The sequence below is a fragment of the Misgurnus anguillicaudatus genome, chromosome 13, assembly GCF_027580225.2.
Source record: "Misgurnus anguillicaudatus chromosome 13, ASM2758022v2, whole genome shotgun sequence".
NCBI classification, from domain to species: Eukaryota; Metazoa; Chordata; class Actinopteri; order Cypriniformes; family Cobitidae; genus Misgurnus; species Misgurnus anguillicaudatus.
In genome coordinates, this window is record NC_073349.2 from 27,191,018 (window position 1) to 27,215,812 (window position 24,795).

A 24,795-nucleotide genomic window follows, 5' to 3' on the forward strand; every position below is an offset into this window, starting at 1 on the left:
ACGCTGCGTCTCCCTTGTCATAGTTCCTGCGTCACTGTAACGCCGTCTTTGTCAATATTTCAGATAGCGATATACTTCCTGGCTCCCGCGTCACCCTGTCTTTTAGTTAAGCCTCACCATTGGTTGAATTTGATATACACATTCAGCCGCATTTACCCCTGGAGGCGTCCCCAAAGTGTCACTGCAGTGACGCAGCACGAGTTCCCTCGAAAGGTAACACAATGTAACCTTGCTCTCACTTGAAGTGTGTCCCCACATTTAGTCCTTGAATTTGAGGGTATTGGACCTGAAAAGTCCTTGAAAGGTCCTTGAATTTAAAGGTAACTAAGGTGTGGGAACCCTGTTTTAAGAACCTTTGACTCCAGAAAGATTTTGGAGAACCAAATGTGACCCTGGGCCTCAAAACCAGTCATAAGGGTCAATTTTTCGAAATTGAGATTTATACGTCATCTGAATAAATGGGTCAATAGGCCGATAGGACAATATTTGAACATTTTAAATCTGAGGCTGCAAAAAATCAAAATATTCAGCAAATCGCCTTTATGGGGCGTGCACACCAAGTCGCTTACACTTGTTTCAAATGGAAATGCCGCATTTTTCAAAAACGCCAGCAGCTGGCGGGTTTTTCTATGTGCTGAATGCCGGCACTTAAATTTTTTTTCTACTTTGCGTTAAAGCAACACCAAAGAGGTTTTTTTACCTTAAAATAACGTTTCCAAAAAAGTTTCAGTGGTTCATCCACACAAAACAGGGTGAATGGCAAAATTCCAAAAATGCCAAAACCGCACTAAAGAAGTTTCCAACCGTCGGGTAGCGGTCCTGTAGTTCGAGTGAAAACTACAAAAACTTGCTTTACGGCAGACCTACAATCCAATCAGAGCCAGCTATGCTACAGTATTTACGACAGTGGTAATGAACAATTACGCTTCTAACCTGTAGGGGGAGCAAAGAGCCAGAGTTCTTTAGTGTTGCTTTAAAAGTTCAGCTTATCAATGTCACTTCTCACTCTGCCTTCCAATCACAATGGAAGAAGGGCGGGACAAATATCACAACAACCAGCCAGCGCATTGTTCATTGACTGTTAAACAAAGCAAAAGTATTATAGCAACCAAAGCACTCGGCTGAAAAAAAGCTGTCAAGCGTCTACAGTCAGTGTCTGCCCGGCGTTTTAGCCGCGTTTAAACGCTTTTGTGTACACTTCTCCTTTAAAGTTGTCCACATTAAGTCCTTAGCGGCACATATTACTAATGATAAACACCTTTGCTATATATTTACTGTTTGAAATGTACAAAATATCTTCATGGAGCATGATCTTCACTTAATATCCTAATGATTTTTTGAAATAAAAATGTGAAGAACCCTTTGAGAACCTTTGTTAAAGGTGCAGTGTGTAATTTTTAGAAGGATCTTTTGACAGAAATGCAAAATAATATACAAAACTATATTATCAGGGGTGTATAAAGACTTTTCATAATCAACCGTTATGTGTTTATTACCTTAGAACGAGACCTTTTTATCTACACACACCGAGTTTACCCTTACATAGAAGTCGCCATTTTGTGCCGGCATGTTTCTACAGAAGCCCTTAACGGACAATTTTTTTTACTAAGTTGTCTACGACGATGACATATTTGTCCGGTGGCGGCTACCGTAGCTTCTCTATGTGTTTCAAAAGCGAAGGGTGAGCCGTGGATAAGCTGTTGGTTGCAATTCGCAACCTCACCACTAGATGCCGCTAAGATTAAACACTACACCTTTTATTTCCCGCCAGCCTTTTTTTTTTTAAGTTGCCCACCAGCATTCTTTGTGATTTTGTGTGTGTGTGTGTGTGTGTGTGTGTGTTTAGTTCTATCTAAAGTAACATTCTTAAATCAAAATGTATTTTCTTGATGAGCAAAATGACCTAAGAAAATAAGTTTAGTTTTTAGACAAAAAAAAGTGGATTTGTGCTTAAAACAAGCTAAAATATCTGCCAATGGGGTGAGATTTTTTTTCTTTAAACGTTTAAGAAAAATGTAAACTTATTTTTAGATTTTTTTTACCCCATTGGCAGATATTTTTGCTTGTTTTAAGCACAAATTCACTTAATTTTGATATTTTTTTGTCTAAAAACTAAACTTATTTTCTTGGGTCATTTTGCTCATCAAGAAAATACATCTTGATTCAAGAATTTTTTGATATTTGCACTGAAAACAAGACTTTTAATTTTAATTTTTAATTAAACTTAGAATTTCATTACAATTTTTTGCAGTAAGAAAGTAATTTTTGCAGTGCAGCAAAATTTTCTTCTATAAATATAGAAACATACAATTATATCAAATGAAAAAAACAGACCCTCTGCTTTCAAACAAACAAACAAAACGGGGAAACAACTTTTCATTCTGTCTTCATTTGTTCTCTTTTTATAACCTCTTAAATATGGGTAAGTTTCTTAAAAAAATTTTTTAGCAAAAAGCTGAAATAATTGCATTTTTGTAAAGGAATTTTGTTATAAATCAGATTCAGAACGATTATTAAAACATACAAGGAGTTTAAAATTAATTAAATTAGTCTAGTGTATAATAGCGGAATTACAGATTCCCGCAAAAACTCGTCAAAAAAATCATCATTGGCAGGGAAATGTTTTCTTGAGGTGGAAGAGTTATGGCCGATTAAAATGGCTTTAAGTCTCAGTTTATAGCATCCCATATCTCTCACCGGCTGTAAAGTTTCCTGAGGTTTCTAGCGTGCAACCTCCCCCCAGCTTAAATCTTAGGCGGATCTCAGCCTTGCTAATGACCACGTCTCTGCCAGGGATGATCTCTCTAATATCTGCTTGTGCACAGAGAAAGACAGTCTAGCTTTTCATTATATCACTAAACACCCCGTGCTGTTACAGTAACATTTAGGGATTCTGCAAAACGGGGTTTAGATGAAAGGCATGGCCGTCCTGCAGGTGCGAGGAAGCAGAAATCTGACCATGTGGTTTTCATGTTTAAAGTCGGTCTGTTACCTGTTAAAGGATTTCTGACTGTGATTCTAGCAAGCAGACAAAGCATGGAGCCTAGGCTTAGTAAAATATTATAAATGTTTTGGTTGGATCTTCAAGGGTTAAGCATATGACATGCCATTTGTCAAAACATATGTTAACCTACTATTTTCCAATCAAACTGTCAACACCCTCGCTCAGAAGAAAACAGACACACTTTTGCATTCAAACGCACACATGCTAATGTGGAATATCCAGGTTGGACACTAAAATTGCAAAGGAAAGATTTCAAATTCATTGACTCTTCTATAAAATAAAATTGGCTTCCCTGTACCTTAAGCACACGATGGGTCGATTCATTTTAAAAAGCTGCAACTTCAAAGCAGGGTTCGGATTACTACCATATGTCTCAGAAGACCGACTCCTGCCCCAGCCTTACCCTTTAATTTCTTATCCCAAAATTGGACATCTGAATGGCTTTGCTACATTTTCCCTCCCCTATGAATCAGCCACAGGACGTTCTCACAATAATTCTTCGCTACATGATGAGAGCCAAGCATTGCCGGCGTGTTCCCTTGACATAAACTCATAAAAGCAATTAAATATGATGGCATTCATCTTTGCATACACCTCTTCCTTTGTACAGCTTTATATAATTGCAGGCTTATCGGGAGGTTGTGCCGGCCGATGACCTTCTACGGAAACAGCTGACTGCATTGTAGATGTTATTGCAGTCGTACGGCCTTCGTAATGCATAAATCTCTCCCGATAAAGGAGGAACGGATCTCTAATCAAAGCGAAGAAATGTCTGGCTTTTATTGTTTGTGAAAATTATAGACAGAGTTCAACGTCTGTGTAGGAGGGTTTTGCAAGAGTTCTTTGTTTCTCGCATGCTTGTCCAGTCTGTCAATCCCAGCATGCACTTTACCTCTGCATGAATGCAACATTTGTCTGATGGTGTGGGTCGAACACCCCCGTCGTTCGGTCCGATTGCCCAGAATGCTTAGAGGGACACCAATGTGCCAATGGAGATACAGATGGGTTTTAAAGAGCTATTCGTGAGCCCGGCCGCACAGTTTTCGAAGAGATTGAAAGAAGGAATCGGTCATATGTTTTCAATCGTGATTTATTCGGTTGCTATGAAATGGGTGCCAAAATTCGCACTGTTTTGGAAAACGGGTTCGGTTTTGGCGCGTTAAGTTTGACACTATTAGGGTTTGGAACTGGTACAGCTGGATCAAAGGAAGGTTTCATTGATAGAGAAGATGAGGTAACCGCAGGTGTCTACTTTATGGAGAATTGTTGGATATTTCCAGTTTAGTGTTTACTGCAGACATCACAGGTGCCGTGTTAGATGTTGAGGGTTTGTTTATCACCTAAGTGGCTGTTATTTCTTTGAAAGCAGCCTTTAAAGACAACTTGGATTTAGTTAGTTTTGTGCTTTACAATGTTCCTGTACTGGAGGAAACGGGGAGCTTATGAGCTCGAGTCCCTCCCATCCTCTCTGACAGAGCTAGGGGTGGAACGGTACTCGTGGTCTTCCTCTCTGGATGTTATCTATGATGTCTATGGTAAGGCCTAATCCATTGATACAAACCTCTCTCATACTAACCAGAATCATACAGTCTTTCTAAATTGAAGTCAGTGTTATTTGTATGGCACTTTACAGTGTGCATACCATTTGAAAGCAATTTTATAGAAATCATGACTTTATTTTTTAGTAAGCAGGCCAAAGGTGACACATTGAATTATTTGGGTAGGAAGGGACCAGGTTAGAAATGCACATATTTAAAATATGAAACTTTATATAACACGATTACATCAAAGAGGGCTTGCTTTTTATATTATTGAATAGAATATCCAAAACAAACCTGGTAATCGTTTGTTTTCACATAATCATAAAAAAAAGATTTTTGTAAAGTTGTAACAAACATCCCACTAATTTAAAGGAACTTGTTTGGGCTGATGATACACTTAAATTAATGAGGAAACATGAATATATTGGAATTTAATTTTAATCAAAGTTTTTTTTTTTTGCATATCACTCTATTGACTTGAATTTTCTCTCTGGGGCCGTTTACTCAACAATGTTTTTACTTATTTTGGCTGATCATTTACATGACAACGGCATTTTTGGGTCCTGTAAAAGCAGACTTTGTTGCAAATTATAAAGTTTTTAAAACAACGCCTTATCATCTGCATGTGGGTGATTCTCACGAAACCATTGAAACACCACGGCACTAATTTTAGCTTTTAAATGTGTAATATAGTAACATTAAAAAGCATCAGAATTAACACAATACTGTGTTCTACCTTGCACAATGTGTGATTTCAACAGAAGAATTTATAATTGTAAATTTTATCTCATTTTCTGCTGAAATTCTCATTACCGCAATGTGTCCGGCTGTGTTTGAACATGTGTTATGTTGTAATTTAATCAAATTAACACAAAAATATTAAGAAAAAAAAATAAATTGATGTTTTGCTAGACTACTTTAGATGACAGAAAAAATATTTACTAAATATTCATGTATAATAATAATGAAGAAAAATTAGGAAAATGATGTGTCCATGCCTGATGTTCTCATCCTCCGCAACACTTTTTGAGAACAGTTTAAGCACACATACAGAATTTTAATAAAGTTTGATTTGGAGTGACCAAGCACATGGACCAGTTACTTCAAGATGGCTACCAGGTAAGATCATTTTTTTACAGTTAATTTGAAATATTGTCTTGTCAGAATGCTTACACGACATTTTGATTATCATTACCGAAACAGATGCTTATTAAATGTTAATTTAATTAATAGATGCATAATACTTTGATTTTAAATGCATGTGCAGAATCTCCAAATTATGGTCTTTCAGGTTTGTCATGTCATTTTGAAAATATGTCAGTGTTGATGTTTTCTGACTGTTGCGGTAATGAGATTTTTTAGGACTAATTTTTTAAATTATGTTACAAAAAGTGTTAAATGATAAGTAAAAGTTTTTAAATTAATGTTCCCATTAACTCCAGACTTTGTTTTTCAATGTCTGGTGGGAAAAAAAGTAAATTTAAGCAATTTTTACATTTTCATGCTTGACATTTTTAAAACCAAGTTTTCGTGAGAATCACCCATGTAAACTACAAAAACGTAAATCTCTGAAAGGGGTGATGTCATGGGCATGTATTAAATTAGTCTGTAAATATTCCTTGTTGCACTTAAATTTTTAAGTTTAATCAACTTGAATTTACAATTAATTTAAACGTCCTTAATTAGTGAGGAGCTATAAATAAAGTTAAAATAACCTAAGCTAATTCAACTTAATTTTTTATCATTTTTACATCTGCTTACTGTAGAGATCTTCACGGGTCCACTTAGATCTGAAAACCCGAGGTCCGACCCGAGACCCGATTGGGTTTGGGTCTAACAGTTTCACATGTGCCTCGGACACGGGTCGGATACAATAATAGCGGCATCGGGTTTCGAGTAATTTAAAATGAATGTGTTTTTGCTGAACTGACCCGAGATGACCTGAACTCTCTCGCATGTGTGCGTCAGTGTCCTTTTCAAACCTCTCATCTGTTTGCCAAGAGCGCTTGCGACCCATATGCGACATTGTCTGGCTGGCGGTAGGTTCATTTTCGTTGAGACAGACATGTCAGTCAATTTTAAATGTACATTTTAGCGGTTACCTTGGTGTCGTTGTCAGATAACAAAGTAAAACGAATGGAGCAGCTCGCCAAATTAGTTGCGAGGCCACCGGAGTTTGTTTCTGTCTGACTGCTGCGTGTGGGTCTGCAGAATGCACACACGTCAGTGACGTTTACATTCGGTTAAAAAAAATGGCACTAGTTCGGGTCGGACTCGATTCTAAATTTCTCGGGTTTGTCTCCGGTCGGGTCTTTCTTTAAAAAAAAATTATTTATTCACGTCGGGTTCGGGTATAAAGTGATTCGGTTATTTCGAGTCGGGTACATATCTTTGGACCCAAGAAGACCTCTATTACTAAGTTTAAATTAATTATGAATTTAAGTGATTCAACTTAAAAATGTAAGTGCGACAAGTTGTTTTACAGTGAAACTTACTAGTCAAGAAAGTTGAAATAATTGTAAATTCAAGTTGAATAAACTTAAAAGTGTAAGTGCAGCATGAATTTCTTTTACAGTGTTCTGTAGGCATGTGCGAGTATAACCAAAACAACAGTGGGGACATGCAGGACTGTGTTTGTACTGCTAACACTTCTTGGTTTTTTTATTAACACTTCTCCAAGTTTACAAAATTTTGCCACTTTATACTTTAGGCTCACTTGTAGGGCTGTAACGATTAACCGTGCAAATGTGCGTTTTCTTAATGAATGAATTTGAATGAATTACGGTGAAATCCTGAACGCCAGGGGGCGCTCTCGTGCAGAAACTTCCTTTGTGCCACAGAAGAAGTAGCATTACAAACGCTATTCCAGGAAATTTCTACAGGAATATTTATATCGCTGTTCTTTAAATTGTTTCAGGAATTTTCATGATAATAAAAATATTTTGAATGATTTTTATTTAGCGAGTGTTGCTTTTTTAAATACACGTTATAAACGACTTATCAATCTAAAATCATTATTAGTCTAAGGACTTCTACTGACCAAATGCTGTAGTACATGCACAAGCTGTGCATGAAACACATAATCGCAGCCTTGCGATTCAGAATCGATTTCAGACTGGCATTTTTAATGGGACACAAGATTTAAAGGGGCCATGGCATGAAAATCTGACTTCCATGTTTAAGTGCTATGATTGGGTCCCCAGTGCTTCTATCAACCTAGAAAATGTGAAAATGATCAACCCAGTAGCTTAGTTTTGGTAAACCATTCTCTACAAGCACATGAAAAAATAGGTCGTTGAAATTTGTCATAAGGAGCTCTTATTATAATAATTCCACCCCTTAATCTGCACTATCCAATCACAGCACTGCCATTTAGTGCAGAGAAAAGCACAATTGAGTTTTAATTGCAACAAACCACCATCATTGTGATCAGTGTTTGAATTTTATAAGCTCATTTGCATTATAAAGGACACACCCAACGGCACATTTTTGCACACACCTACAAAGTGGCAATTTTAACATGCTATAATAAATTATTTATATGGTATTTTGAGCCTAAACTTCACATATGTGTTCTGGGGACACCAAAGATTTATTTGACATCTTAAAAAAATATTGTGCCATGGCCCCTTTAATCGTTACATTCCTACTTACTTAAGTAATAATAAATCTGCCTCATTGTCCAAAATATTTTATTCTGCAAACGATTAGTCATGATTAATCATTATGCAGCCCTAATTATTAGTTATGATAATCCTGTTTTGTGGAGATTTTTAAAATTCAGTCCACTTTTCCAAACATGACATAATTCTGAAGAATTGTGTCTCATCATATAATATTTCTACAGTGTATATAACACTACAAAAACATATCAGTGCTTTTAATTATTTCTTGAATTGATTGGTTATGGCTAATCATATCCCTCCACTGCTTTGTTCTGTTATAATTGTTTTGCAATAAATACATTGCTGTTGTTGTTACTACAGTTAAACCCTTTCATCTTTCATCTTGACTGTGTGGTGATACTGCAGTTGGCTGCATGTCTGACAGTCAATGAAACCCCGGCAGTCTGCTGCCGTCTGCCATGTGTCCTCCAGTAGACGACGTGCATTATGTAATGCATCACTGACAGTAGTTTGGTATCCACAGCAAAGCATGAGAACAGTTCCACGATTTTTAGTTTCAATTGGGTGCCAGCCATCTCTGAGGTACAGGACAGAGGGATAAATTCAGATCTAAAGCATTCCTCACATTCCCCATAAAATCCTGTACAAAAGCTACATGTAAACACGCTGTTAGAAACCTCCAATCTGTCTATACATGGAAAGATGTCGTGGTACCGTGCAGGTCGAGGGACCTTGCTGTGTGGTCTCAGTCTGATAAGACCACAGGGTTTGTGGACTCCGTTGTCTTGTGCTTTGCTTTTTTTATGGTTGTTAGAAGGATTTGCTCTTACTGTTTATGCAATTTATCCAAATTTGAAAATGTATGTCATTACTTGAATAACATTATAACATAACATTCATTTTCAAAATTGTATGCATTTTAACCTGTGCAATATATTATATTATATTATATTATATTATATTATATTATATTATATTATATTATATTATATTATATTATATTATATTATATTATATTATATTAATTATATTATATTATATTATCAGTGTTGGCGAAAGTTACTTTTAAAAGTAATGCATTACAATTAATTGCGTTACTTAGTTACTTTTCATGGAAAGTAATGCTTGCGTTAATTTTGCGTTACTTTTTCTTACTTGGCTAAGGCTTGATCTCTTTCAGGCCTTGCAGGTGTTTTTTTTTATTGCAAAAATGTCAAACTCAGGCCTGCCAACATCATTTCTAACTCAAACTGTTTCCGCTCAGTCGCACAGAGTGCATAATTCTACGTTAATATGTTCAATTTAATTCAGTACATTATTTTAAAATGTAATGAATTAAACTGAAAAGTAACTCACATTATTTTTTTAAAAAAGTAACTCAAATATTAATGTGTACATTTATAAAGTAATGTGTTACTTTACTCGTTACTTCAGAAAAGTAAAATTATTACGTAATGCACGTTACTACACTGTATTTTATTTATATATTTTATTTTTTATATTTTAATATTATTTCATTTTAATGTTGTTTTGGATAACACAATTTATTTATATATTTTTAATTATTAATAATTATTTAATCATTTTGGTTTAGTGTATTCTCACAATGTTTTTGCAGAAACAGCATCGGACTTTATAACTGCACAGCTCGGCGTTGTATACAGCAGCACATTCTCATGATTTGCGTATTTAGCAGGCAGTGTGAAAAGTCGTTCAATACACAAGCCAAATTCCAATTTTTTGTGTATATGGATACGCCAGTCCTTCCCTTCATGACGTTTTATGTATTTTTTTTTTGCCATTGTCGCTTGGGTTTGGGGTTTTTGTTACATAAAATGAAATCCTAACCCAAACACCAATTCTAACACCAACTTCAAGCGACCATGTTTTAAAAATTGACAAAAATATGGAGAAACCTGTATAATAAATGACAGCCTAAAGCAAAACCCAAATCTAACCCCAAACCCAAGCAACAATGGTGTAAAAAATAGAAAAAATTTAAGAAACCAAAACAATACATAAAATGACACAAAAAGTTGTGCCGTATTAAGTGAATGGAAGACTGGCGTATCATATGCATTCAAAATTGTAATTTGGCGTATGTATTGCACAACTTTTCACATTGGGTGCAATTTATGCGCACTTCATGAGAATGGGTTGGTATGAAAAAGAGCCTGACTCTATAAACGCACATCTCTTGCTGTATTAAAGCAACACTAAAGACTTATTGCTCTTTGCTCCCCCTACAGGTTAGAAGCGTAATTGTTCATTACCACTGTCGTAAATACTGCAGCATAGCTGGCTCTGATTGGATTGTAGGTCTGCCGTAAAGCAAGTTTTTGTAGTTTTCACTCGAACTACAGGACCACGACCAGACGGTGGGAAACTTCTTTAGTGCGGTTTTGGCCGATAGAGGGCTGCAAAGCGAATGTGAAAGTGCCGTTCACCCTGTTTTGAGTGGATGAACCACTGAAACTTTTTTGGGAACGTTATTTTAAGGTAAAAAATACTCTTTGGTGTTGCTTTAAGCAGATGGTGGTGATGTCACAGACCAACTAATTGATAATAACTATTTTCATAATAAATTATTATTATTTTTTATCAATTAGCTGTTGCAGCTCATATATTTTCTGATTAGTTTTGGATTCTCAACATCTCGCTTTGACTCCTGCAAAACTGAAAAGAAAGGATGCTCTGATTTTCTTAAGAAAGCACATTTTAAGTGATTAAAGCTCCAGATGGAAAAGATATCTGGAATTTTTCTGTGAATACTTTTCTGTAAGCCGAGAGAAGTTATAGTTTAATGGAAAGTTTTTGTTGGGTCGACTTTCACAGCAAATGTGAAGATACTTACATTTTCATATTCAAAGCATATACCAAATAAAACTATTAGCATTCATTAAAAAGCCATTGTCTTTTTAGGGTCATGCTGTGATCTCTAATGTGTGTGTGTGTGTGTATGTGTGTGTGTGTGTGTGTGTGTGTGTGTGTGTGTGTGTGTGTGTGTGTGTGTGTACTGTTTATAATAATTATGTAAATAGAAATACACACACATCCATTTATAATTTTAATAAAAAATATATTTATATATTAAGGATTTATAATTATATATAATATAAATTAGGGCTGGGCATAGATTAATTTAGATTAATCTCATACAAAATAAAAGTAATTTTTTGCATAACATATGAGTTTGTGCTGTGTGTAATTATCATGTATATATAAATACACACACATTTATGTATGTATTTAAGAAACATTTACATGTGTGTATATATATTTATTTATATTTATATATATTATATAAATAAAAAATGATATATATAAAAAAACATTTGTGTATGTGTGGTTAAATATACATAATATTTACACACAGCACAAACTCATATATTATGCAAAAAATTACTTTTATTTTGTATGAGATTAATCTATGTCCAGCCCTAATATAAATTTATTATAATTATAAAAACGTATATACACATGTCAATATTTGTTAAATATCAGTGTGTATTCATATATACATAATTATTTTACACAGTACACACACAAACATAATGTAAACAAAAACTTTTATTCTGCAAACGATTAGTCGCGATTAATCGTTATGCAGCCCTAGCCAAGACACAACGATTTGAACATCTGTAATCTAAAGGTGCAAAAAATGTAAATATTGAGAAAATTGCCTTTAAAAATATCCAAATGAAGTCTTTAGCAACACATATTACTAATGATAAATAGATTGTTGACATATTTACAGAAGGAAATTTACAAAAAAAGCTTAATTCAACATGCTTTTACATAATATCCTAATGATTTTTGGCATAAAAATCGATCAATTTTAACCCATACAATTAGTGCTGCCTCACGATTAGTTGCGACTAATCGTTTGCAGAAGAAAAGTTTTTGTTTACATAATATATGTGTGTGTACTGTGTATAATAATTATGTATATATAAATACACACACATACATGTATCATTTTAAGGAAAAAATATATTTATAGACCGTTTCAGCAGTAACAACATAAACAAGGGGCTGTCGCGGTCCGCACGTAACTTCCGGTAAACTCCGCTAAGAATAAATAACAACAAAGTTCTTTAAACGTTGTTTATTTATATAACAAGCAAAACAACAACACATAGATTACCTAGGAAACCTTTTAGGAAAGGCATTTGTTCAAGAGATCAGTATAGCAACTAGTTAGACCATTAAAAAAACGCAACCGGAAGTAAGGTTCAGATCTAGACGTGTATCACGTGCGTCCGATGAAACCGTCTATATAATAAATATTTATATTTATATATAATGTAAATTATATTTATAAACGTGTATATACACATGCAAATAGTTCTTAATTATATACGTGTGTGTGTATTTATACATAATTATTATACATAGTACACACACACATATGATGTAAACAAAAACTTTTATTCTGCAAATGATTAGTCGCGACTAATCGTGAGGCAGCACTACAAACAATGTATTGTTGGCTATTGCTACAAATATACCCATGCGACTTATGACTTGTTTTGTGGTCCAAGATCACATATTACAAATTTTTCATTTCTATATAAAAAAAGTAAAACTTCATCATCTCTTAATCATCAAATGTTTTAAACATTGTTTTCATTTGCATGATTCAATGTTATAGATGAGAAGGCCGCTCAGGAAGAGGAATGTATGATGTGTCAGCATCCAGACTGCATGGACCACCGTCACGCCACAAAGGTAAGATCAGACATCTTCAAAACACCGCTGAGCTCCTAATAAAGACCACTGCAAGGTCTCTCTTCTCTGTCTGCTTCTTAGTGGAGGTTTTGTAGTTTTAAGGATTAGCTAAAGCCCCTGTGTCCTGCTATGATATGTGGTCGTCTCTCTGACCATCAGACTGTGAAATAAATTCCCCATTATGAGCTGAGATAAACAACCACCAGGACTGTCCTTGCATTGCAATCTGTTTGCCTTTATAGTCCACCCAAAGCATTTCTGTGCTTTTATAAAAATAGCTGAACTGTACTGCACTAGCAAAAGATGGGGTTAAGTTAGTAGCACTTACCATACAGAAGACTTTGAAGATGGCCTGAAATGGTACTTGCTGTCTTGTCACAACCTAACAGGAACTGTTATTTATTCCCTATCTGTTCTGAGAATAGAGAGAAGTGAGCTCAGTTTATTTTGAGATTTAAAGGAAATACAACAGAGACTACAGCATGGAGCTTGCTTAGTCTCATTCTAGTACTCTTAATGGTGTATTCTTTATTCAATAACGGTGATCTGGTTTCTCCTTGGCTGTTCACATATTACGTCTAAAAACGTGCGTTAAATGTGGGGTCAAAGTGATTCTCCCTTTTTAAGCGCACTCCCGTGGCATCTTTCGTAGCTTAGCAACCATGAGCTCCGCTTTCCGGAATGGCGAAGAAAATGGAATGGCTTATCGGATTTAAATTGCTTATCTGTACCTCACGTCCAATCATATCATTGTCACCATGCGATCAATTAATCTGGTTGGGTGTTTGCCCAGAGAAGAGCTATCACTTAAAAGTACAAGAAGAAGGTGCAGGATTAGTTTGCATCAAGTCACAGCTTCCAATGGTGACAACATATAGGAGGGAAAATGGGAGATGTAATGCGACATATATCTGCGATATAAATTTTGGCCATATTGTCCAGCACTATGTGTCCAAGTGAGCACATGAGGCATTGTGATTATGTGACCAGGAGCGCAGTAGGAGGTCGGTCTGTAGGAAACCTCGTCTGGCGCCGAGGTCACGGGCTGCGGTTACGTAAGGAGATTATGGAGGACGGTGGGGGGGTTCATTTTTTTCTTATCTTTGTCACTCATTATTGTACATTTCTGTTCGCGTACTTGAAATACTTCTTTGGTGTACGTTTGATATGATTCAGTTTTAATGTTAACTTTTTGTTCCTGTTTTTTAAGCAATACATTTAAGGTCAGGTGATTCATTTACATTTATGCATTGGTTTGAACCCATGACCACTGAGCTATTCAGGAGCACCTGGATACAATTTTGAAGTCCATGAATTAAGATTCCTTAAAGATGCGTAATTTAAGCAATTTTGATAGTAATGTATGAAGTGAATGAATACTGTATTGATCAGACAGATTGTCCCGCCCCAACCTCACGCCATTGGTTGAGCCAGTTTTGTCTATTTTGCTATGCACTGACAAATATGAGCGGTGAGACTTTTATTTTAGTCTTCATTTTTGCTTCTTCATTTATCACTCCATTGGATTGAAAGACGTAGACTTGTGTACATACCTGTTATGTATTTTCCTACGCTGCTGTAGCACACCCTGACCACTAGGTGGAGGTAGAGAGATGGCATGGTAATGTATATGTATGCCAATTGTTTCTTTAAGATGGCACTCTGTTGGTCAGGCCTGGGCAAGGAAAGCTGGCATGTCATCATTAGTACTGTTTACTAAGGAAAGATGCTAAAAACTTGTTGAACACATTAGCAACACAATGGCAAACAGCTAAGCACTCTGCTGTTTTAATTTGTGTTAAAAATTCATTTTTGAAGCATGCATTTCCTTTTAAAAATAAATAGTAAATTAGTAATAGGACTTTTTTCTGTTACTCTATTGTCAATTTCACTTTGCTGTTAGATGTTGGATGATAAAGCTACAGGCTGAATCACAGTCTGTGTCTTTTCCAACACTTCATGACCATCACTTCTGTTGCACAACCTGCTCAGGCCTACAGACCGGTTTAAAGTGGATTGCATTTATTCATAGTGTCAAACAATGCTGACAACAGAGGTTAAATGCAGGTCTTCGATGCTTTGGCAATGCAGTTTCAGAATAGCTCACTCGCTTGCTTTTTATCGTTTTTAAACTGCTTTTATTTAAAGGGACACTACACTTAAAAAAAATATGCTCATTTTTCAGCTCCCCTAGAGTTAAACATTTGATTCTTACCGTTTTGGAATCCATTCAGACGATATCCGGGTCTGGTGCTACCACTTTTAGCATTGCTTAGCACAAAGTTACACTTTATTTTGATTGTCCCCTTTAGACATCCTACTAACTATAAATATTTTTATAATGTCAACTAACTGTCATTAGAGTATTAGTAGACTGTAAGGGTTAGTGGTTTAGGTTAGGTTAGTGGAATAAGTTGACATGCACCTGCAAAGATACTTATAGACAGTTGAATGTCTGTTGATATATCATCGCAATAAAGTGTTATTAGATATTAAGCAGACAGTTTAGTTCATAAGTTGTTGCAAAGTTACTTAGTAAAATGTCTAAAGTGGACTTTTGAAATAAACTGTTACCTAGCACAATCCATAGAACCTGATTAGACCATTAGCATCATCCTAAAAAAATTACCAAAGAGGTGCAATGATATTACGCGGCAGTCGAAAATAGTCTCCTAAGTACTGTATCCTTCAATAGCAGGGGACTATTTTCGGGCACTACTTAATATCATTGCACCTCCTGCAGTCATGTTACGGTAACAAAGTCCTTGATTATTATGCCAGAATGAGAGTATAGTTCCTAGTAGGGCTGTGACGGATCACAAAACTCACGGTTCGGATCACATTACGGTTTTTGAGGCACGGATCGGATCAGCAAAAAAAAGGGTTGAAAAATCTATTTACAAATAAAGAAATTACAAACATTTATAAAAAAAGAACAAAGTTGCACATTAAGGAAGGTCTAAAATTAGCATTAGGTACAGAAATCAAACTAAATGAATCATAACACTGTCTTTATTGTACGAATTAAATATTATTATTTATTTTTAGAGCCACAGAAGTGATTTTCTCTTTGTCTTGGGTTGTTTGATTAATGACAAAACTTAAGCATGTTAATTGAGGTTACTGTCTCTTTAAGAGAAGCACAGACTGGTTTCTGCTTCTAATCTATACACACACTTTCGACATAAACAAATGTTTTTATTAGAAAAAGAATACTGTGGAGATAATTTTGTGTGTATGTGCTCTGATTTATGTTGGAAATGATCAACTTTCCCTATTCAAATTTGCATATTAATCCGCGAATCACATGCGAGCCGAACCGCGGATCAACTGCGATCCGTCACAGCACTAGTTCCTAGCCATATCTGCCTAGAAAATTACAACTTTTAATTTTCCGTCGGTCTTAGTACACCATGTAACTACAGAAGAATTAAGTTTTAAATAGGAAAAATATTGAAACTCTTTGGTTATTTTTTAGCGCGATGCTAATGGTCTAATCAGATTTAATGGATTATGCTAAGCTATGCTAAAAGTGGTACCGCCAGATCCGGAGATCAGCTAAATGGATTCCAAAATGGTAAAAATCAAATTTTTATCTCTAGGGGAGCTCGGAAATTAGCATATTTTCAAAAAAAGTTGAGTGTCCCTTTAAATGTGTAAATGTAAGCATGGCATAGTTTTCGCTGTTGTTGAAATTCTCAATTTTCAGTCAGATGCGTTTAATTTCTTTTGTAAGTAAAAGTGCCCTGTACTGGATTACTTAAAGTGAGTAGTATTCAGCTGGTTATGTGAACCCAACATGTCTCTACTCAAACATATCTTTTAAAGTAATTTACATATTTGGATGATTTTAACGAGAAAAAATGTATGCTACTAAATTACTTGATGCATGAAAGAAACGGACCATTGTGTATCGTGTGTCTGTTTCCGTGTAGAGATTGGCCAGTCTGAGCGTGCATCTATCGCTTTGAGCCAATTACCTCTATTCACCACCCAACAGGACCAGACAGCATCGGGCAAGGTGTGCGTCGCCAGAGAAAACTACCTCACCAAAAACAAACAGCTGAGTGCCCTACATTCATTTGGATGCGCGTAACGTATCAGATATCTGTCCTCATCCTTGTCTAAATGAATCTTCCATTATTCAGGCAAACGCTTGCGCTAAAGTTTCCTCCAAGGAATGGGACCCTCTTCATTTTTCTTAGATAATTTAACATTTTCATCATGTTTCTTTATTCCACTGTTAATCTATTCCCGAGTTGTGCTGATGAGTGATGGAGCCCATTGTCGAATCATTTGCTCGTCATTTCTTATTTTGCATGAAATGCCCCGTAAAGATTTTGCTTTTCATTACTTTGATGATTTATGAGTAACTTTGGGTAACCGCAGTTCGTGACTACTGTAATAGTTTCTTTTAATAAATAATCCTGCATGCTTCCTTTCAAAACCATTTATGAGCTGTAAGATTTGGCCATTGGCCCACACAGACTGTTCGGGTCATAATGGGATTTCTGTTTTCTCTCTACTTTTCATTGGGATGACTCAGGGTTGGTTGACTAGGCATCCAATAATCAATTAGCAAATTCAACTGGGTAGTTTTTCATGCTTTTCAAGACATTTCAGCAATTGTGCTTTTAACTCTTACCCAGCCAGTGTTGTTAATAAAAGTTGACAGCCAAAGTTTTTAGATCACCGCAATGATTGCATATCTCTCTAAAAACCACTAAGGGGAGCTGCAGCGCCTGTATAAACGAGAACGTATCTAATGGCGCTCTTTCACGATACATTGCAAAGGCATTTAATAAAACGGAAAAACAGCATTTAACGAAATACTGCAAAACTTTGATAAGCAGTATGAATTGCCAAGTAAAACACATTTCAAATACGGTGATTTCAAATGTAGGGATTTTTTTCAGTTTTTGAAAGATATATTAATTTAATAATTACTTTTAAATATGTGTTGTGTATTAATATTTACACAACAATGTGTAAAAATAATTTTATGAACAAACAAAAAATCTATGAGAATAAAACGTCAAAGCCCTAAAAATTTTTCACAATTTATTAGCCAATTAACCATCAGCCAAATGTCATAATCGTGACAGCCATAGCATCCACATTTTTTATCATTTCAAAAATTTTGCTTCAACAATGACTTAAATGGCTAATTTCTCTGGATTTAATTGTTGTTGGAAACATTTGGGATGATGTGAGAAAAATATACAACACTGTGCTATAGGGTGTATCGGCAAGAATCTCATGATGCAACACGTATCACCATATGTTGTTGCGCTGCAATATGTTGCGCTACATTGCGTGTGTATAAAGCAGGGTGATATATTGGGATACTTCCTATTTTAGGAATATAATAGGATTGCATTTTAGGAAAGCTGTCATTGAAAACACACCCCCATTTGCAAACCGTAGCAAAAAAATTGTGGCACACCCCTATGCAAGTACATCCTGTAACTGTTTAAGTTCAAAGATAAGAAACATGCTATCAGTGGTCGGGAAGTAAACTCTAAACGAAACAACTGCCATGAATCTTGTATGATCTTGTACGTTTTTCAATATTGTACTATGTTCTTACCTCAACTTAGATGAATTAATACATACCTACCTTCTTTCAATGCGTGCACCTAACCTTTGTACAGCGCTTCTTGAATGTGTTAGCATTTAGCCTAGCCCCATTCATTCCTATGGCTCCAAACAATTATTTTGTGCCACCATACTTACTCGTGTAACTACTCATGTAACAGTCTTTAAATAGGGAAAACCTGGAAGTGTTTGGTGGCTTCTAAATTCATATCTGTTTGGATCCTAAGGAATGAATGGGGCTAGGCTAAATGCTAACACATTCACGACGCGCTGTACAAAGATTAAGTGCACGCATTGAAAAAAGATAGGGATGTATTCCTTCGTCTAAGTTGAGGTAAGAACATAGTAAAATATTGAAAAACGGTGGTGTTTTCCTTTAAAATATTAATTTTTTTTTTTTAAGAATCTGTATGATATTGCCAAAGAAAATAGCACGATACTCATATATATTGATGTTTTCCTTACACCCCTACTGTGCTAGTGCTTTTTGGATATTTTTTACTTGTTGATTTTAATTTCATTTTACTTGTTGATATGTTTTTATCATTGTTTAAAATGTTAACATGCATAATAGAAGCATAATAATAAATATTAAAATTGAAGCTATTAATAGAATAGAGTCTGTGAGTGAGCAGGCAACTCACAGACTCCGTGCGGGCACCACGTTGGAGACCACTGATCTACAGACGTCAGAAGACCCCAGTTTTTATCAGCTATGCAATTGTCAAAATACTAAAAGTTAGTGGGACTGTGCCTGTCTGTCCGCGCATGGTTTTTCACTTTCCAAATCCAGTGTATGTTTTCATTTGTCACACACTGTCTGAGCGGTTAAGGCCTGCACCCCATCATTGTCAATTTCCTACCGATTTTTCCTCACAGATTGTTTAGCCATTAAATAACCGCCGAAAGCATAAACTTAGGCTGATCGGACGAGGTAATGTCTCACAGGCGAGCGAAGGCCCAGACGAATGCATGATTTCACTGTTGCATAATGGCCATCGAGCTGTTGGAGAGCGTCTGTTGGCAGTGCGGTGAGGTGGATGTGGGATGGGCGCAAAAGTCTGGCAGTTTAAGAGAAGTAGGATAATGAGTTTTCAATGGAGGATACGCAGAGTGTCTTGTGCTTGAGACCTCTGGTCGTGAGTCCGCCATCCATCACAAAAACCGCAAGTCTGCGAACGTTTTTATTCATCGAATACGACAGCGGTTCTGAATAATAAGGGCTTTTGGATAAATAGCCAGACATTTGTTATTTACAGTACATATTGAAACTGATCGAATCTGGGCTTATAATTAGTGTCTTCAACTCTGTGGAAGTTCGAGATAACATCAGTAATCCCACGAGGGGAAATATTTCACACCTTCCCCTCTGTGAGGTATTTCATGGGTAGGTTTGTACACCTTCTTAGGAAAAAGGTATTGCGAAATATTTTTTTTTCCTCAGAAACGGATACATAAACTGTACTTGTGTGTTCAGCTCTTCGTATAGGTGGTAATATAAAGCATGATGACTGCTAATGGACTTGTTGAGATCTGCGAAAGGTGTCATGAGGAAAGCATCCTGTTTATAATAATAATTTATGAGTTGAGCTGTCAGGTACAATGTTGGGAAATGTTAATTTGATGTCTTTTAACCCTCGTAAACATAAGTGGGTCAGTGACAAAAACGGTTTGGCAAGATGAGAAATTCAAAAAACTTTTACGTTTTAAAAGCATGCATCAGTTTATTTCAATGCACACTGTATTTATGTTAATTTTATGCAATAAAAAAATGACATTTGCACCATTTTTATTAAAGTTAAGACTGAATGGACCTGAAAATGTCAAATGGTGTAACCCCCAATTGTGCCAAAGAATGAGAAATATTAAATATTTTATTCACCTTGATGGCATGTAAGCGTAATCAGCAAAGAAATAAAAAAATATATAATTTAATTAGTTATTTCTATATGTAAATTTTAATGCGTTTTTGTAATATTTGTCCTGACATATGCTGAAAACAGCTCAGTTTTCTAAAAATGTTTTGACAAATGATGTAAAAATGTGTGTAAAAAAAATCACATTACACTAAACTAGATGATTAAATTTTATTCCACATTTTTTATGAATATATTTATATTTTCTAGTTAATACTAGTTACACCAATTGACACAGACCGGTTTACACCACATTGACATTTTTGCAATATCCCCCAAATATTCTTTCAAAATGAAATAAAACCAGAAAATTTAGACTTGGTCCTCAAAAAAGAGAATGTATGCAAGTAATCTGCAAATTTATTTTGAAATTTTAACCCTTTTACATTTAATTGATCCATATGGACACAAAATAATGAAGGTAACGTCATTGACCCAAGTGCATAAAGTAACTCAGCCATGATGTTTAAACGCTTACAGTGTGTTTTTAAATGCATAAGCAAATAAAAAATGATGTATAATATTTATTGAAGCCAATTGAAAGGAAGGCAACTTGTATGCCAGGCTTTTGTGAATGTAAGCACTGATGGCCTGTGTAAATGTATTATTGTATTTTGATACGAAGGGCTATTTTATGGTCGGATGTCAGCTTCATAGAGGCACTTGTGCTAAATCTTCACGATTGTTTCGCCTGGAGCACCTGATCCCCTCAGGTAATTGTGTTGTTGCTGTCTGCCTTTATAAATATAGACTATATTTAATTGAAGCAGACAGCGGGGAATTGAAGAAGGGACTTGCTGAGGGATGCTATTCCCCAAACACGCCATGTATATTCTCTCTCTTATTTATTTAAATCTAATTTTAGAAGACTTAAGTAAAGCTTGCTGCAGTTTACTTTGAATACCAAAGGGACAGTTTTGTTTAGAGACCTGTAATACTTTAGATCAGGTTTCTTCATAAAACCAAAAAAGAAACTTTTTTAAAACTCGCTGTGATTCAGGTCGGTGAGAATATAAGCCATATGATGTAAAATACTTCATTGCTCAACTGGTAAAATATTGCACCAAGTTTGATTCCCAGAGAGCAAACAACCTGATTAAATCCTTAGCAAACTTTGAATGCACGAATGCTAAAATATAAGTCAAATGCATCAAATAAAATGAAACGTATTTGCTGTAAACAGAGGAAAAGATGTATCTTTAGACCTTCTGTTGAATCTAAAGATGTTTATCTGATATTTAAGCTTATTCTTTAAGAGGGATGCATTAATAGCCATTGCGAGCCATTGATAGTAATCTGTGCAAAGTCTGACATAACTTGAAAACATAACCTTGGCTTGATATCTAATAATTGACTGAGTAAGGTCTTGTCAAAGATTTAAATCATTGAGTAAATCTGGGGTCACATGTGTGTAAACATCCGTCTTAAAAATATCAAAATGCAATTCCCGATTATGCAAGGCAGTGTTATTCGATGAGCAGATCTCTAGCTCATATCTCATACTGAGTTTGTGTTTATCCAAAAACAAAAACTTCTGAATTTCAAATCTCTTGTCAGCGTAATTTCATTTTCTTGCAATTTTACACCAAGGCCGCCTAATCCATAAAATTATCATGCTGATGCAATAACAAAACAAAGCTCTTCTGTAGAGGGATGATTATGTTAGAGGGAGTGGTGATTTATGTTATACCGGGATAAATCTCTGTAAACTCAAGCTATGCTGTCATCTGTTTGGGGTTTTAGAAAGATTTACCTGTCTTCGTTGTTAGGGCTGTGCGGGATGGAAGTAAAATTCGATATGCGATATGCATGCTAAATAATGCGCCATTGGGTATGCGATACAGGGTTTTTTCCTAAGACCCATTTCGGTTGTTTATAAATATATTTAAACACTTAAATAACCAACATATGTTTCATATTTCCAGGAAAAGAAAGCATCACGATAACTTCTGCAAGTAAACATCCATGTTTTACTGTTGCATGAAAGGAATCAGACATTTTAACAATGTAAAAAAATAAATATTATGTAAGCGCAAACATATCCCAACTAGCCTTTGCGTGCCAAATACTATATTATCACCATCAACTTTTACCCTAGGTTACCTATTAAATTGTGAAAATTAAATCTCAAATGTATTGCGATATGCTCATCTGCATTTTGCGGTATATTGCACAGCCTAGTCTCGCATTGCCAGATCCTCGGCAACTTTGAATGGCCAAGGACTGCCAAGATGGAGTCCATATGACTGACACGTATAGTAACGAATCATGTTTCGTTTTGTGCCTCGTCATGTTAGGTGCTTGGAGATGTCACTACAATAACAGTGCGTTGTGCAACAACTATCATTTACGACACAAACGTCTCTACAGTTTATAACACCAATAGCAAACACGTTAAGATACCTTGCATACTTTTAAACATACATGGTTTATTTGAACCTAATGAAGCATATTGTCGCTAATGTAAACATGAAAGCTTTCTTCTTCTTCGATCAGACGCCTTTGTGTTGTTTCCAGGCAGACTGTTAAAGATCGCAACACAAAAAAAAAAGCTTAGGTAGCTGATTTGTGGCCTTCCTGGCTCATGGGGCAATAAAGGCAGCTCAGAGAAACGCATTCGGACAGACTTCATAGGCAGCGTAATGGAATTCTGTTTGAAATATAAACAAAGAATGCCTTTGTGATAACTAATCCCATATTTGAAAACTACAATACCAATTTCTCGCTATTAATGCAATTGAAAGGTATAAAAATGTAACTTTATTTACAATAAATTTGTGCTCCAGATGCCTCTTGGCCGCCATTTTTTCAAACTCAACCACATCACATTTCCCATGCACGCCCACGCATAGAATTGTGGGACAGGACAATGAAGGTATCTCAGGAGAGAGGAAGTAAAGCAAACCTTAATACCTTGGAATGCTGCCTCCGAAGGCAGCTTTCGGTGCAGCCCTTGTATAATTAAACCAATCAGATGAGATAAGGTCCGTAGGCGTGACATCTGAGGCTGAAACTGAAGTTGCATCTGAAACCGCCTACTTCCATACTATATAGTAGATGAAAAGCAGTAGGCAAGGCAAATTCATAGTATTCCAAAAACAGTAGGTAAAAAGTACCCGGATAACCTACTACTTCCGGCAAGATCCCAAGGTGTTAATTTGATCGACACTTTGCTATCCTGTGAGCCCCCGGGAGAGGAATTATCTAACGAAGAAGCAGGAGATGCGTTGTTTTATAAAAAAATGTCCAGAATCAATAATGCGGCTCTATTCAAATGCAAATACATACATTAAACAGCTGTCCCTTGTGGTTGTATAACGCCATTCCAGTTAACAACTGACTTGTTTTTATGACAACGTATGTCACGTGATGTATCAACATGCGGGTGTAGTATGTCTGAATTCATTTATACTATCCGTATTCATACTATATAGTACCTACTGTTAAAGGAATAGTCTACTCATTTTCAATATTAAAATATGTTATTACCTTAACTAAGAATTGTTGATACATCCCTCTATCATGTGTGTGCTTGCACGTAAGCGCTGGAGCGCGCTGCGACGCTTCGATAGCATTTAGCTTAGCCCCAGTCATTCAATGGTACCATTTAGAGATAAAGTTAGAAGTGACCAAACACATCAACGTTTTTTCCTATTTAAGACGAGTAGTTATACGAGCAAGTTTGGTGGTACAAAATAAAACGTAGCGCTTTTCTAAGCGGATTTAAAAGAGGAACTATATTGTATGGCGTAATAGCACTTATGGGAGTACTTCGACTCGACGCAGTAACACCCTCCCTCTCCCATTATGAGAGTGAGAAGGGGAGCGAGAAGTCGAAGTACTCCCAAAAGTGCTATTACGCCATAAAATATAGTTCCTCTTTTAAATCCGCTTAGAAAAGCGCTACATTTTATTTTGTACCACCAAACTTGCTCGTATAACTACTCGTCTTAAATAGGAAAAACGTTGATGTGTTTGGTCACTTCTAACTTTATCTCTAAATGGTACAATTGAATGAATGGGGATAAGCTAAATGCTATCGAAGCGTCGCAGCGCGCTCCAGTGCTTACGTGCACGCACACAGATGATAGAGGGATGTATCAACAATTCTTAGTTAAGGTAATTACATATTTTAATATTGAAAATGAGTAAACTATTCCTTTAAGTCAATGTAAGGAAGCGTTGATGCTCGTCTGGAGGTCTTGTGGTGCAAATGAGGCATTTAGCGCGGCACGGGAGACATGATTCCGCCTCATTCACGCGTCTAGTTCATCCAAAGTGAGCGTTGCCACGGGAAACGTGCGAGTTGAAAAATTTGATCTTTGGCGGAAAAACGCACCGCATTAACCGTTCAGGAACTTGCTCTAGTGATGTGATTA

General features: G+C 35.9%; 1 protein-coding gene across 3 annotated transcripts in view; it reads left to right on the top strand.

Annotated features, from left to right (window-relative positions):
- Window positions 1–24,795, top strand: part of plekhg5b (pleckstrin homology domain containing, family G (with RhoGef domain) member 5b) — an 86,609-nt gene that overhangs the window by 4,284 nt on the left and 57,530 nt on the right. For 2 of the 3 annotated variants that reach the window (XM_073875512.1, XM_073875513.1), the window contains exon 3: window positions 12,826–12,902. In XM_073875512.1, the coding sequence (XP_073731613.1) occupies window positions 12,826–12,902 (77 nt within the window). Of the gene's footprint in view, window positions 1–4,400; window positions 4,540–12,825; window positions 12,903–24,795 lie in introns of those variants that run through there. The other variant, XM_073875511.1, reaches the window with a different exon arrangement.